The sequence below is a fragment of the Prionailurus bengalensis genome, chromosome E1 (genome assembly GCF_016509475.1).
Source record: "Prionailurus bengalensis isolate Pbe53 chromosome E1, Fcat_Pben_1.1_paternal_pri, whole genome shotgun sequence".
In the NCBI taxonomy this organism is placed as follows: Eukaryota; Metazoa; Chordata; class Mammalia; order Carnivora; family Felidae; genus Prionailurus; species Prionailurus bengalensis.
This window is the reverse complement of record NC_057347.1, coordinates 50,166,989-50,184,111: the sequence shown is the minus strand read 5'-3', so window position 1 is coordinate 50,184,111 and position 17,123 is coordinate 50,166,989. Positions and strand designations below refer to the sequence as shown.

Sequence of the window (17,123 nt, the reverse complement as noted above, 5' to 3'; positions counted from 1 at the left end):
TGCACAACCTCTCCAATCTCCTTGCATCATATTTCAGGTATTAGGAAGAGTTTGCAGGGCCTAACGAACATATGAAATTACTTCCTTCTTAGCATCAAGGGATTGTAGAGACCAGACATGTTTCCACTTGCCCAACAGCTGTCTTTACAATCAACACGGCTTACAAACAAATGTGGGGTACAACACAGGAAAACAATCCATCACATATACAAATAAAAAAGGTCTATCATAAAATTCACACCATGTAAGGGAAAAAAGTGTGTGTGTGTGTGTGTGTGTGTGTGTGTTTCCTTACAAAGACCAGATTAATAACTGGAAGCAGCATTTTCAGCAATGAAACTGATGCACAAAGGAATCTGGGGAAACCCACCTACTTTACTAAAATTCTTATAAAGTTCAATTCCATACAGAAGTTACATCCTGCACTCCATCGGGCTTTTCACAAAATATATAGAAAAATGTTCGTGTGTTTAAACAAAGACTTTGAACTACATCCTTAACACCTTTTTCAGCTTTAAGTGACTTAATGTGATGATTCTGTACAGCAGAAAATATGTTGCAATGGCGGACTTATTAATTACGTCAAGAAGCCATTTTTTTTTCCTTTAAAAATACCTGTTATTTTACTAAAACATCATTTCGGCCCCTATAGAAAATCACTCCACTCAAAAAATAAATTTGAAACTAAAGAATAAACCAAACACGGGGAAAATATGACAGATAAATTGTCTGAATTTTCTTAATTGAGCCTCCTCCGGTGGCTTTTTACGCAGAGACTGGCCAAGGGCTCCACAAATTGTTGCCAAATGTAGCTTTATGACACATACAGAGTTCTAAAATGGGTGCTGGAACCCCCCAGCTGTTCAATTTGGTTTAGCGGCTAAAGCACCGTTATCAGAATTCACCACAGACTCTGTGTGCGTGGAAGGCACCTGATATGTTTCAATGGATGCCTAAGGATCCCCTTGTGTTCAGTTCAGGACAGATAACACCACCTGTTTTCAGCTTCCAAAGGCTGTACCAGTTTCCCCTGACCGATCTTCACCTGGAACACCCAGCGAGGGTAACCGTTAGCTTGACTCTCAGATGGGACTCTGCTCTGTGCCAAAATCATACAAAGAACTTTAATTTTTTCTAAATGTCAATAACCAAAATGACAACTCCTGTTCCTGAAAACATAGAAATGTAGATATTCCACTGCCCATCAAGAGCCCCCTCTTGCCCCTCCTTGCCACTGAGATCAGATTATTTGCAACCACTTCTGAAAAATAAGCAATTCAAGAGTCTATATGCGTGGCCATCCCATATCGATGTTTGCATTTTCTTTCAAATGATTCATGCTCAGAAATTTAAAGAAATGGCCCTCTCTTTTTGCCCTTCTACCTCCAAGCCCTGTTGGCATACGGAATACAGCACAAGCCAGGGCTGCACAGACAGCATTGGCTACAAAATTTCCCGGGTTCTGTGGCTGCTTCTGGTCTCCTAGTAGTGACTTCATCCAAAGTCCCCAAGCCTTTAATAGCCACAGAGACTTCAGGGGAATGATAGTTAAGTGAAGGGGGAATGATACCAGTAGCCAAATATTCTCATTGGAGGTTGATGGGGCTTTCAGATGGCCATCACACTCTTCTCTCTTCCCCTTCCCTTCCTGACCAGAGACCCCCACGGGCACCACCCTACACAGTCTGGAAACCACTTGGTGCCCTCGACACCTCCCTCCACGAGTACTGAACACAAGCGAGGAAGACAATTTGAGATCGGCAGAAAATAAAACTACTTTCCCACACAAGTCCCTTCTTCTGAAAACTCAAACTAGCTTTGAGCGTTATGTTTTAAAACTATAAATTCTCCTCTTCTGATGAAGACCTGTAGTGTCTTTCTAAGAATATTCACCATCCTCTGTCTCATGGAAAAAGAATGTTCATCAGATAGCCTTTGGTGTCCACCCTCCTTAAAACCATCAGCCACCAGAACTAAAGATGAAGGGGCTCAGCTTTGTGTTTGCATTTCTTTACTCAGAGCCTAGCTCATGGGTGGGTTGCATGCTCTCAAAATAACACCACTAATCATTTATCTTTTTTTCTGGGTGTCATCAGGTTAAATTAGCGACTCTGTAGCATCAAGAACACTAGGGAAATAAGAGAACATTTTCTGAGATCCAAACCAACGCCACTCTCTGAATCTTCTTCTAGTTCAGTATTTTTAAGGAACAAAAATTAATGTTTGCCTTTTTGACAAGTTTTTCCCATAGGAGATCACGTCCATAGGAATACTGAAAATAAGTTAAGTGATATACCTGTCTGCCATTTTCTTTTATCAGCATGCTCCTCCTCGGGGACCCTGGTTAAGCACTGCTCTCTGCATGTATCTTTTCTCCCTGCCCCCAAACATAACTTCACATCACTGTTCAGCCTTAAAGCCCAAAGTCTGATGACAGTCTCCTAAGGCAGAGACCTGACTTGCTTTGTTGAACTAGCTTGCAGACTCCAATACGAATGAACGTTAGTAGTGACCAAATGATGCTACCTGCTCATTTCTGGCCACAACAGAATATTCCTTAAGAGGAACAGATACCCAACCCAGCAATCCTTTTTTACCGGATGAATGGAAGGTTCACTGTAAGGTCTTACGTTCAGAAGGAGGGTTTTGCTAAAAGTCCTCTCAGACATCGCTTACATTCATTTTCAAGATTCGAGAACAACAGAATCCAGGTAGGCAAACCAAAGCAAAACTGTTGGTTCTGAGTTCTGCCATATGAAAATGGTTGGATCAGTTCCTTTCCACAGAAGCATTCAGTCGGCCCAGGTCCTGTGTGCGTGGGCAGTGGAAAAACAAGCAAATGCAATCAAGGAAACCAGGAAAGACAAGGTGGCCCGGTCGAAGCCACAAACTCTGGGGACTATTTAGGAAGTTCTGTTTCCTACATTAAGCCACAAGTGTGTGCCTCAACTTTCCCGTGCTTTCCCTGAAATCAGTCTCCAGGTCCTAAGAGCATTAACCTCATTCCTCGAAAGAGACCCTGAGTCCCAGAAAAACGTGGACCCTGGGAAACCCTGTATGTGTCAGGAGGAACAGCCCCCAGAGGAATCTTTTCATGCTGACAACTCTTGAGACATAAACACAATGCACATCTCAAAAATCTCACTCTAAACTCCCAAGAATAGAGGGCTCAGAGTCCTAGTTCAAATGACAATACAAATGATGTCAAGATGCTGACAGTCCCTGGGAACTGGATTGGATATTTTTTAATTCTATTAACACATGTTTGTGTTAGAGGTGATATTTTTTTCTTAAAAAAAAAAATCCCTACCACAAAGTCCTTGACTTTCCTTTGTGTTTCTACTTAGGGCCCAGTCCCCTTCACGTCAGATAGGAAAAGAGCTTTTGGAGAAATTTTGCTTGAAAAGGGAGTTTGAGGCAGGAGCTAAAAAGATAAACCCCAACTTAGGTGCTGATTCCAAATGACTCCACTAGAAAACTTGAGGTGGGGAAATTATATTTGCATAGCTGTCAACAGTGACTCTCTAAACCCCAGCAAAACGACACAGCTTCTTTGCAGATACCAGGAACAGGTGGTGAGTGATATGTCTGGTGGCAAGGTGCTTTCCCCAGAAGGATGGTTTCATTTTGAAGGCTCTGGAATTCAGGTTTTGTTTCCCAGGGCGAAGAGAAAACTTTCTGTCAGGTAAATTGCCAGATCAAATACTTAAATATGCTCTTCAAGAGTTTCCAAGCAGCCTTCTAAGTATAATTTATGTTTGCCTGATGATGCAGCAGGAAGAAAACTGTTTCTGAATAACCAAGCAACTGCAGCTTTAGGTCAGCTGTGTTGGACTATTCTGGAAGACGAAAGTGGAGTTGGGCACCTTAGGTGACAGACAGTTCTTTGTGTAGTGTTCCTACAGCAAAGAAGGGACAAGGGTTGACCAAAGACAAAGGAAAGGACAGTTGCGCTGGTCCCATGGGGAAGGCAAAGCTTTCACTAGAGACTAGGGGGCCCAGGAACTCAACAAGGGACCCAAGATAATCACATCAGAAAGGAGGCATTTTGCATAAGCCCCTTAGAATAGAAATTCAGTGAGGATTAAAGAAAGGAGTAAGATAAAGCAGCCTTGTCTTTCCAAGTCCAAGGACAGTACCCAAGGGGTGGGCCCAAGTCTCCTGTCACAGTGAGAGCCTAGAGCTGTGTCTACCTGAGAACATGAATTTTGACTCCATACTTATCTTTCTTCCTTTCTCAAATGATGGCCAAATAGAACAGGGGGATAACCTGGAAGATTTTAAGACGTCTATCTGCCTTCTACTTCTGACGTAACTATGGCCTCCCAAATTTTCAAATCTTAATGCAGTTCAGGAAAAAGGAAAACCCGAGGATTAGTGTCTGGCTTCATGATCCTCCCTGCACAAGCATCACGTCCCAGAGAGAAATAAAATGCAAAGCTAAGAGACAAGAATGCCGGTGATGTCTGAGAGAAGAATGCTTTTTATTGCCAAGTTGAAGTACGTTATGCCGGCTATTGTATGGAAACGGAAAAAGCAGGTGCTCCATTTCATCTGAGGAAAACTGTCCCATTGGCCTCCAGGGCAAGGAATACTTACCTAAGAAAATTAAGAGGCAATTTCCATGGGACTGAACAGTCTCCACTCTTCCCAAATTCATTTCTATGTCCATCTTCCTGATCTGCCTCAACAGCTGAGCTGAATACTAACTAAATGGAAAAGCTCTATACACATATTCAATCAATTGGAGTTTTGCATTCGATGCTCTAGGACTGGTATTGGCAAACCATAACCTGTGGGCCAAATCCAGCCCATTGCCTGGTTCTGTAAATAAAGTTTAGTTGGGACACAGAACCACGCTCATTCATTTGTGTATTATTTATGGATGCTTCCGTACTGCAACCCCAGACCTGTGTAGTTGTAACAGACTAATGCAACCCAAAGCCAAAAATATTTACTATCTGGCCCTTTACAGAAAAACTTTGCCAGTCTTGGTCTAGAACGTCACAGTCCACATTCTGCAGAGCAGAGGTTATTGATCCTGCGGGGTCTATAAACTGCACTCCACTCCCCTCCCCTCAACAAAACATGTTTGCAAAACTACGTGTTCCATGTACCATGTGCGTTTTCCTAGGGAAAAGGTCCTAGCTTTCAACAGATTCCTAAAGAAATCCAGAGTACCCCAATTAAAGCCAAAGAAAACCAAAGAGCATCTTTAGCTGCCAGCATATTAACAGTGCTAAAACACACACACATGCGTGCACACACACACACACACACACACCCCTAGACAAGAGGAACACAGACCTTCTACAATAAAATCTCTCTTTTGTTCTATTCTAATAGGGTTGGTTTGATAGCTTCCACCTCCCAGATTTTACTCTGGCATTTTTCCACCTGAATATGTAAATTTTCAGGGGTCCAATTAACAACTGCATCTTCTATTTGCTAATTCAATAAAAAATGGAAGGTTGCTTTTAAGCCAGCAAATCTCCCTCTAAGTCATAGATAGGCATTAAGAAGACAAAATCCCCAGCACGATAGAGATTTAATTCATTTTACTTCATCTGACCAACTCCAATGAATGTTATGAATATATGAATCTTCCCTTCAAGGCCACAGGCAGTCACATCACCAAAACAAGCATTTGGGGGGGGGATCAGGAACTGGGCATCCATTGCACTTTTAAGCCAAAGATTAAGCATTTTGTTAGACGACTTTGGGAGAAACAGAGTAGTTTCTCTGAGCAGAGCTAATGAAGCCTCTTGGTCAAGAAAAGCATTTTTAGTGTTAAAAACTATGAAAACATTAGCCCTTCTCTGTCACTTTTGTGACTACCTTCCAAAGACACTAAATCAAATGCACTTGGAGAAGCCAGGGGTCGTGTGAGTCTCAGGGCTGGCTTCCTCAAATGCTGAGGCTAATGAGTATTTCATGTCCTAGACTTGGACGTCTGACATTTCAGGACTAACGAAGAGCACAGGAGGGTAGGACCACAATTAAAAAGCTAATCAACCAAAGGTAACCACAAACAATAATAATGCTGATGCACAATGAGTAGAGTAATATAGAGGGTCGAGTGACCTGTGTGTATGTACAGGAGACCTTCCAACTTATATCAACTTAAATATGGTTTACACATCTCTCTCTTTATTTTAAAATTAGTTTAGAACTTATAACACGGTTCACACACACACACACACACACACACACACACACACACACTCTAGAATTTAGACTCGTAGTCTAGCAAGCCATTCTACTTGAGCACGTAAGATATCTAATCACCATGTTGTACATCATTTCTATGGGGACAATGTATTCCAAGTTCCAAGTCAGTATTCCAGGAACACGCCCTCTCTGACATGGCGTGTGAAATATGCCAATTCCCAGGCCCCACCCTGGACCAATGAAATCCCAAACTTGGCACAGGCAGTGTTCACCAGCTCCCAGTTGATCCCAGTGTGCATCAGGTTGAGAACCATTGACAAACTCCTTCTCTGTCTCAGTATGATTGTTTTGCAAGTTTGGGCCCTGGGTTCCCAAACTGGAGAGGCGAATGCATGAGAACACACTCGGTTAAGAATATTTCTAAGTAGAAACCGCACTGAACAACAGGTATGAGTTGTCTGACTCAGACCAGAACGAGGCTTTGCCTTACATACTCCGCCAAAAGCTGTGACGGAGGGACCTCCGAGTTTTCTACTACTTGTTTTTTTCATTAAACAGATGAAGAAAAGAAGGAATACAGTTGTGATGTTTTTTTCTCTTGGTCTCAACAAGGGAAACCACCCAATTTAGTAAGGTAGGTGAGAAAGAGAATGGCCATAATCACTGGGACAATACACTTTTCCCAGCTGGAAGAAGATGAGGAACAGAGGTAGCTTTAAAGAAGATGAAACTACATTTGATCAAACAGGTATCTCTTGGAACTAGGGATACAAAGAAGGTACGGGAGGGCCATACTCACTCTGGGCAACTGCTCTGAGCCAGACAAAAGACAAGAACAAGGGGAAAATGCAGACACAGAAAAACTAACGACTGCATTTCAAAATCTAAAAGGGAAAGAAGAGAAGATTTTCAGGAGGAATAATCTCCTTATCTGTGAACTTGAGGCAAAGAAAGAAAGAGAGGGAGTTCTCTTCCTCCTTTCTCATCAAAATTCTCCATCGTTGTCCTTCAAGAATAGCCTCGTGTAAACCCAACGTCCAAAAGCCATGTTTGCTGGTTATTATCGGTTTACAGCTTCCCTGCATCAATCCACTCACTTTTCATCAAGGAACCTAGAGAACCTAGGGGCATATTTAGTCTTAAGAAAGAGCTTTCACTGCTTTGTCCACCTGCCGGGAACCCATAATGGCACTAGCCCGTGCTGCTGTGTGCTACTGAAGTGAAGTGTGGCCTCAACCACTGGCAATCGGGCCGTCTATTCCTAGGAACGAATTCAACCTTCCCCATTATCTCCTATCCTGTCGAAGAACTTTTATTTTCTTGTATTGCAGCCCTCCCGTCAATAGTAAGGCTTCTTTATTGAACAAGGGGGAAGAAGAGAAGACAGCAAAAAATGCATCTTAACACAAAGGCAAACCTTGGGGCTTATGCATTGTAAGGAGGGACAGAAGCAGAAGAAGGCACCAATTCTCAGTGTGGTTTAACATGACATCTCCTCTCAGAACTGACATATATCCTCCTCGCTAAGTAGAGATGTCCACAGAAGCCACTTGGTGGAGCTTGGGACTTATCAAATATACACAGGCACACATGTAGAAGGGTAGATAGGTGATAAAAAACCGCATCAGGAATCACATTCCATTAATACCACAAAGGCCAAGAGAACCCAACTCGTGACTCTGAGATGCGACAAAAGTGATTTTATGTTTCCCAAAGTTGGGGAAAGGGTATGACTGGGATACCTCACCACTTCACCTGAAATATGTGGTTACTACCCAGGAGTTGAGCAGAAATCTAAGGACGTGGCAAGCAGCCACAACAGCTGGAACAGGTGTTTTACAAAGAAGAGCTCCTCACTGTTATTGTTATAATACTCTTAAAGATGCATATTAAATAGTTTCCTCTGGACCACAGACACGACTGAACTTAAAAATAAAAGCCCTATAAATATTGCCAACCCAACCTTGCCTCTTGTATCTCCCTCCTTGCATAAAATGGAATCTTTTCAACCAAGCACTTAAACATAAATATTAAAATAATAAGTGGGACAGACTACAGATCTACTTACAATTTCATCACTACGGTAGCACCTTTTGACCAGGGCCAATGCATTCGTTTTATGAAGAACAAGAGAAGTCTGAGAAGCTTAAGGACTCATACGACACATCATTAAATATTTAATCACCTTTTTAAGTCCTCAGCCTTTGCCATATTTCATCCATCTAGACAGTTCATTCTATACTATAGATTCCAAGGCCCCCTTTGGAGGGGAAAAAAAGGAAAAGAAAAGAACAGAAAATGGGGGAAAACAACCTTCTGAGAGGCAGGATTCAATTATCTCAAGGATGAGTTTCTATTGGTGCTTTAGTGAACCTGCTTCACCCTGTAAACCCACCAATCCACAGGAGGGCCAACCAATTGAGTCCACGGTATTTAGTCTCCAAGAATCAATTTTACAAAAGATGCCACGTCTGTTGCTTTGGATTCGTGTAGGGTGAAAAATGGATGTTGCTGCAAGAGAAAAGAGGAACACATGGTATTAATATTCAGCACTGACAATACATGAGATTAGCAACTTAACAGATGTGTTTGGTAAACAGATTAAAGTACCCCTATTAGGATTAAACTGGACTCTTCCAACCTCTTCCCAAGTCAAGTGTACGCCTAGTGATGAGGACATTCTAAAGATAACTTTTATGAAAAGCCTCCCATTTTGATATGTTGCTGCTACAGAGTATTTATCAAGTATATGCCTAGTGATGAGGACATTTTAAAGATAACTTTTATTGTAAGCCTCCCATTTTTTTTTAATTTTTTTTTCAACGTTTATTTATTTTTGGGACAGAGAGAGACAGAGCATGAACCGGGGAGGGGCAGAGAGAGAGGGAGACACAGAATCCGAAACAGGCTCCAGGCTCTGAACCATCAGCCCAGAGCCTGACGCGGGGCTCGAACTCACGGACCGCAAGATCGTGACCTGGCTGAAGTCGGACGCTTAACCGACTGCACCACCCAGGCGCCCCAGCCTCCCATTTTGATATGTTTCCACTACAGAGTATTTATTACTTGGAAAATATATGTAATTAGGCTATATAAACCCCACCTATGGTAAAATACAATGATTGGCAAAGACAGCCCAGACTCTGATTTACAAATAACCCTGTCCCCTACAAAGTAATTTTAGACTGACACAGTGGTAAAATAATGAGAAATTTCATAGATTTATGCACACTGATTTCTCAAGAATTGGATAGCAGAAGGAGAAGCCAATTTTTGTAGCATAGTAAATGGGCAAAGCATAGCTTTCCCTTGACCCTGGAGAGCTGGTTTGAACTGAAACAGTTAACAAAGCCACTCTCTAAGCCACATCGACAGCCACGAGTTGTACTTATGTCTCTCTTAATGAAGAGTTGATCCATCTGGAAAATAATGCAAACTGCCAAACTCTAGGTATGTGCAGAGAAATTCAACTTGGAGATTAAAGATTGAAAAGCAAAAAAAAAAAAAAAAAAAAAAAAAAAAAAGTCTCTATTCATGCAGCTCAGATTAAGCAAACTTCACAAAAATGCCATAGCAGGGGCGCCTGGGTGGCTCAGTCAGTTAAGCGTCCGACTTCGGCTCAGGTCATGATCTCACGGTCCGTGGGTTCGAGCCCCGCGTCAGGCTCTGTGCTGACAGCTCAGAGCCTGGAGCCTGTTTCGGATTCCGTGTCTCCCTCTTTCTCTGACCCTCCCCTGTTCATGCTCTCTCTCTCTGTCTCAAAAAATAAATAAATGTTAAAAAAAATTTTTTTTAAAAAAGCCATAGTGAGCGCAGGCATAGTGGGTCCAAGAGGCCACACGGTGGAACAATTCTGAAGAAAATGAAGCCATGTTCTCTGCACCAGCATGACCCTCCCCCAAAGGCACAATTTTGTTACAGTAAGTTCCCAGGTGTCACACTGGAACCTCACACCTCTAATATAAAGGAGCTACATCAACTCACAAACCATAGTTCTAACAGTGGGAAACAGAATCCAACAAACAATCCAAAAAGGATGATTCCTTTGGGTAGAACCTAGTGCCAGTGTCATCTTCCACCTGTCAGGTACACCCTCCCCTCCGTCATGGCCACCTCTCTCATTGTCTGGTGGTATTATTTTCAGTGCCTAGTTGAGCCGCTAAATAGGAGTGTTTCTGCACGCAGACATGTAGATGACTCACTTCATTTCTCCCTGACTTTGGGGATGTTAGTTTATCACCTTCATGTTGCCCCAGCGGTAGGTTTTCTCACTGTATGTGTTTTAAACCTGACGGCACAGGGCTAGATGAGCCAGCTCTGTGGGGAACTGAATGCCCACCCATTGAAGGTTTAGGAAGCCATGCAAATGGGAAGAGAACAAAGGAATGAAACCCAAAAGAAGGTAGGCGGTCGCTGGTCAGTATCGTGACTCAAAACATGGAAAAGAGGCTTTCTGCTTTTGCGCATCTAGAAGATACAGGTTGGGTGTTGGCTCAGAGCCTTACCCCCACCATATTAACCAAAGTTCTAGATGCCGGGTCCTGCGTCCTGAGCTCCTTACCCAAATAAATAGCACAGTTACTTCCGATTACTAACCACTTATGCAGCACACTTACCAAGGACTTTACCATCATGCTTATTAGCTTTCCCACATCCTCTGACATTTCGAGGTCTCTTAGTGTACTTAAAAGTTTTTACTATCAAAACAGGACATGTCAAACCTCAGATTGTGTCCATGACTACTGCCGATGCCTGCCAGCCCTATCTTGCCTCTGGTTCTGCTCTGGCGGTTAGCTCAGTGAGTGAGGGTAGCCTTAGTCTGTGAATGAATCGAATGACCTAAACCGATGTCTTTAAGAAAAAGAGTCCTCAGGCATCTTTTAGCATTCCCAGGCTGGGAAAATGCTGTGAGAGTCAGAGGACAGGGGGAGGGGAGGACAGGCCGGCATGTCAAAATGGAAAGTGTGACTTGCCTTCTTGTGTGGGTTTTGAGGCTGTAAAAGGTTGGGAGAGAAGCCAGTCCCTTCTATAAGCAATAGACTAGGAATAGCAAGGCCAGCAACTCAGAGATGAGCAAATGAGGCATCATGGATTCCTCTCCCCAGGCTGCGTTTTTCTAAAAAGGAGCCAGCTACAGCAAGGGAGGACATTGCCAATGGTTGTGCCTGGAGAAAACATGGAGATCTGAGAACACACTGCCGGGAGCACTGGGGCGAGCCGCAGTCACCAATGGTCACCATATCTTCTACACAACACCTCATCCCTCATGACTATCATTTCCTATGGGTTCAATCATCCTTGCTCAGCACTTTGATTCAATCTAGAACTTCCCAGGATATTCAAAGAACATAATCACCTCCCTGGGCAATCATCTGCATCACCTGATTATCATTTCTGGTGGTTATCATCTGGGATTGGGGGTCAACAATCAATGTTCCAGGGGCCAAATCTAGCCCACTGCCGATTCGTGAAGTAAAGGTGTATGGGAACACAGCCACACCATCTGTTTACATATTGGATAGAGCTGCTCTCACACTAAAACAACGGAGTTGAATAGCAGCCCACAAAGCCGGAAACATTTCCTATCTAACCCTTTACAGAGCAAGTTGGCTGGTCCCCACTCTAGAGGAACAAACCCTACTGAGTCATGTCCCTCAGTGGGAGTTTGAGAGAACAAGGAGATGATGGTGAAGCATGTACACCCTCCATCCCAGTTAGGGGAAAAACATGTGAGATTTCTATAAGGGGTACATGTCTGGGTTGGCGCCTTAATTATACTGTCCTTCACCTGGAAAAAGGATTTTTTTCCCCTTTCTTCACCAACTCCTACAATGTAAACAATAGTCTCTCAGCATGTGTTTTCCCAATGCTAAAGTCAAAGAGTTTGGACTCAGATTTTCCACTTAAAAACCTCAATTCCACAGGAAAGCAGGGAGCAGTTATAGCCTTAAAAGGCAAATCCATTTCCAGTCACAAAGGCAAATGCCATAAAAAGAACCGGGGGGGGGGGGGGGGAGCACATGACTGTATAACATTAATATGTAGACCATAAAAGACCACAGCATTAGAACATAATGGAAAGGTGGAATTCAACATCACTCGCTCATATATACGAAGCTAGAACTCAGCATTTTTTTTCCCAAATGTGTTTCACTGAAACCTCTGATAAGAGGCCCCTCGGAAGGGAAAAAAATGTTCTGCATTTTAAACAGGCAGAAATATATAGAAAGTGCTCTTCTCCTTCTGAAAATAGGGACAAACAAGACAACTTTAAAATAGGAGTACAGGCTTCATAAGACACCCCAGAAATCACCCCATGTCCATTGCACTTTATGTGAAATTAATTTTAAAATGCTCTGGAGGTTGCATAAGTATATCCAAAAAGGGTAGCCAGGACTGAAAAGGCCCCCGACTGGCTATTAAAAATATAGCCAGAGAGGAAATGTCCAGCCCAAACAGGTGGTATGCTAAGTTTTCTCAAGCAATTACGCATCCTCTTTCCTCCCTCCACTGTGGGTCACAGTTGAATACAGCCAACAGAATGCTAAGTCCCAGGGGATGCCTTTTTATAGGGGACAATTGCTGCCCCGAGGAGACCACCTTTTCTATTCTGGAACTCTCCCCAGGGTTCTTTTATGGTCCCTCAATCGGAGAATGGTTCAGACTGAAATCAAATTTTAACCAACAGAGCTGAAAATCCATGTGATTGGCTGTGACCGTCACCTATTGGGTGGATTGGCTTTCTGTAAGTCTTTCTGGCTTGACATCTCCAAGCTATACTTTTTCTTTCCTTTTTTCCAACTCTACTGGAATAGAATTGGCTTATAGCATCGTGTGAGTTTAAGTATACAATGTGGCGATTTGGTACATATGTATATATCATGAAATAATCACCACGATAATACCATCCATCACCTCACACAGTTAGCATTCTTTTTTTGTGTGATGAGAACCTTTAAGATCTAGTCTCCTAGCAACTTTCAAGTATGCAACACAGTATCATTAACTATGCTATTAACTATTAACGGTGCTATGCACATTCCATCCATGTTGCCACAAACAGCAGAATTTTTTTTAAGGCTGAATAATATTCCATTGCATGTGCATGTGTGTGTAACAAGTGTTCTTTTCTTTTTTTAATGTTTATTTATTTGAGAGAGAGAGAGAGAGAGAGAGAGAGAGAGAGAGAGAGAGAGCACAAAGGCGCATACACAAGTGGGTGAGGGGCAGAGACAGGAAGACACAGAATCTGAAGCAGGTGCCAGGCTCTGAGCTGTCAGCACAGAGCCCGAGGCGGGCTGGAACCCATGAACCACGAGATCATGACCTGAGCTGAAGTCGGATGCCCAACCGACTGAGCCACCCAGGCGCCCCTCGTGTGTTCTTTATCCATTCATGCACTGATGGGCATTTACATTGTTTCTATGCCTTTTGCTACTGTAAATAATGCTGCAGTGAACATGGGGATCCAGATGCTTCCTCAAGATAGTGATTCCGTTGCCTGAGACATGACACCCAGAAGTGAGATGTCTCGATCATTCGATATTTCTATTTTTCTTTTTTTGAGGAACACCCATACTGCTCTCCATACTGGCTGTATTAATCTGCATTCCCAGCAGCAGTGCACCAGGGTTTTCTTTTCTCTACCACCTCACCAACACTTGTTGTTTCTTATCTTTTTGGTAACATTCTAACAGGTGTAGTTTGGATTGGCATTTCCCCGGTGACCGGTGATGACGAGCATCTCTTCGTGTACTTGTTGGCAAAAACCTCGTGGGACTACTTCAAACCAAAACCTTCTGCGCAGCAAAAGAAACAGCCAATGGAAGGAAATGGCAACCCACACAATGGGAGAAAATATTTGCAAACCACACACCTGATAAGTGGATAATATTCAAAATATATTTTAAAAACTCATACCACTCAATCACAAAAAAAAAAAATCTGATTTTTTTTTTTTTTTTTTAATGGGCAAAGGACCTGAGCAGACATTTTTCCAAAGAAGATATACAAATGGCAGGGGGTCCTGGGTGGCTCAGTCGGCGAAGCGTCCGACTTCGGCTCAGGTCACGATTTCGCGGTCAGTGAGTCCAAGCCCCGCGTCGGGCTCTGTGCTGACAGCTCAGCGCCTGGAGCCTCCTCCAGATTCTGTCTCCCTCTCTCTCTGCACCCTCACCCCCCGCTTGCACTCTGTGTGTGTGTCTCCCTCTCAGAAATAAAATAAAAATTAAAAAGAAAAAGAAATGATGTCAATGTTTGCTCTTATTTCTACCAAACAAAACTTCCTTCCCCCGCTAAAATTAAAACCTTCATACTTGAAATAAATCTAGGGAATGGTTAATGCAAATTAGCAAATAGTCAGAATTTAATCATTTCCCCCCCCCCCCCAAATGTGTTTGAACATACAATTAGATAAACGTTCCCAAGTTTAGGTGCTCACCATCTATGCTAAAGAACCCTGTGTAATTAGCTCAAACTTGGGAGTTACCACAATTTCAGAGAATCTATTTTTAGACAAAAATTCTGAGATCCTATTCTCACCCCTTCTTTTCATAGTTTGTGCAAATGGTAAGCTGTGAATGCAGAGGTAGGACAATGGACACTAAGAAGGCTTGGTGAAAAACCAGAAGGAGAAAACAGTCTATCCCCCCTAAACACGCACCGAAAAGAATTCATCCTGAATATGTTATCAAAACCTGATGAGTTGTCCAGCACTTTTTCCCCTCATTACAGAAATCCTTTAAATCATGCTTCCCTTCATTTATAAGTGGCGGCTCTTGATATCATAAGAACTTGAAAATATAAATTTTTACAGGCATCTAGTGTATATGATAACCAGTTTACCAACGTGGAAAAAATTACAAAGCAAGGCGACCCGCCCCCGGTCATGCTAAAGAAGGATTTAGGAAGCACAAAGGACTCGACTCTTGTTTTCTCGAATTCACTTCCATGTCAATGAACCAGCTCCTCCAACAAGGTTGTTTGATTATAATTTGGGTCTTAGTCACTCTGCCTTCACTAGCTGTTGGTCAGGACAGGTTTACGCTGGGAACCATACATACCATAAGCTCTGGATATGTTGGCCGTTCTTTGGAATTCTTCTTCAAGCTTAAAGAAAAAAATGAATCACATTAAAACCTAGGAACCATCTGTATTTTCACTAGCCTAGGACGTCAGAACCTGCAGAAGACTAAGCGTAGCCAGCTTTAAAATGTATTGAACACATAAATCTCCTGTCTTGACTTCCCCCTTTTGTTACACCTTTAAAATTAGGTTTTAAATCACTCTCGGTGTACCTTAACAGGAAGAAGAGGTGTGCGTGTGTGTATGTGTGTGCGTGCGTGTGTGTGTGTGTGTGTGTGTGTGTGCTGCATCCTTTGGTACTTTTAAAAAGTATCCTTTTGATATTTTACCAACAACGTACAAACTAGCTCTCCTGATCTACAGCCATTATATTCCAAATTCCCAATCTACTTTCCTTCAAAAGAGCTTTCACTCACCCCTCCCCCCGGGAAAGAAATTGGCAGGTGTTTCTTACATTACATCTGTTATCTCTTCACTCTCTTCAATGCCTGGTTCTCCTGGCTTCCGGTCCCCTTGAATGTATCATTTGCTTTTATATATTCCTAACCGAACCCACCTAAGATAGAAGCAATACCTCCATGAAATGTCTAAAGTAAGGCTACTTGTCTACAACCTCCTAGCTAATGAAAGAGAAAACGCCCTCAGTCAGTGCCTAAGCAGTTTTTCTTCTTAGAAATTCTCTGTGGCCGTGCACGATTGTCCAGTGGCTCCCATCCTGTATATACAACTGCACATATACACAAATGTCTTAATAACATGTGATACCGGAGGCAACAGTAACAACAACAGTAACTTCTTACTGCAATGAGACCAACCCTTCCCCTCTATCCTCAACCCACCCCTGTATCCACCCATGGCCTTAAAATAGAAAAAAAGAAAAAAAGCAGTTTATTTTGGAGTTGGAATCCCAGGTTACAGAATGAAGAAAAGGAGGATTCTGGAGACTGTGGTTTGCAAGGCAACCTCCAGACTCCTCTGCCCACGGGGGCACAAAATCATACATGAATGGAAAGGAAACTTAGCCTGGCATCGAAGTAACCAAAATGTGACTGATCAGTAGGTAGCTGCGATTTGTGCTAATGGATCATTTTGAGCAGATGGGAGCTTATATGTGTGACATGAGCTCTGCTCCTCCCCCAAAGGCTAATAACAATGGGGGGGGGGTTTGGGGGGGAGGCAGGGGTGGAGGGACAGAGCCATAAGAGAGCGAAGTCACTGAGACGCTTTGAGAAACTGTGGTGTAAAACAAAACGAAATGGGAAAAAAAGAGAGAGAGAGAGAGAGAAGGAGAAAGCTTTTGAACCAAAACAACTTAAAACAGCCTACCAGTTTATTCCAGGCAATGCTGTGAGTAGAAGCCAGGGAACCTGAGACAGGGTACAGTAGATGTGAGCAGAGAAGTTTCAACCTGGGACTGAGGGCAGATCTAGGACCTAGTGACCTCAGTGACCAGACAACCTATGGGAGAAAGTTTCGTCTCAACTGAGGATAAAAATAAGAGTGGATTAGAAAGAGGAATTATCAACTGTCAAAATCAGGTCGATATGAGAAGGTGTGCCTGAGTGAAATGAATGAGACCTTGGACCCTTGGACTCACTTATGACTTTGTATCTATATCCTTCTGGATCTCTATAGATAGGTATGTATCCTTCTGTATCTCTATAGATACTTACGTATCTATATCCTGAGGTTCTATAGTGCTTTGCTGCTGGTTCTCAAATGCAGGTGATTTTGACCTCTAGGGGATACTTGGCAACCTCTAGAGGCATTTTATGGTTGATACAACTGGCATCTAATAGGTAGATATTAGATGTGGCCCAGGATATTGTTAAACATCCTATAATGCACAGCACGGTTGCCCACAGCAA

The 17,123-nt window shown here is 42.8% G+C and overlaps 1 protein-coding gene across 2 annotated transcripts in view; it reads right to left on the bottom strand.

The window, feature by feature from the left end:
* Positions 1-355: 355 nt before the first annotated feature.
* The window catches only part of MAP2K6 (mitogen-activated protein kinase kinase 6), a 120,955-nt gene continuing 104,187 nt past the window's right edge, over positions 356-17,123 (bottom strand). For both annotated transcript variants that reach the window (XM_043585125.1, XM_043585126.1), the window contains exons 11-12: positions 15,234-15,279; positions 356-8,682 (exon numbers count right to left, since the gene is read on the bottom strand). In XM_043585125.1, coding sequence (XP_043441060.1) covers positions 8,605-8,682; positions 15,234-15,279 — 124 coding nt within the window. In that variant the 3' untranslated portion in view covers positions 356-8,604. The remainder of the gene's footprint in view (positions 8,683-15,233; positions 15,280-17,123) is intronic.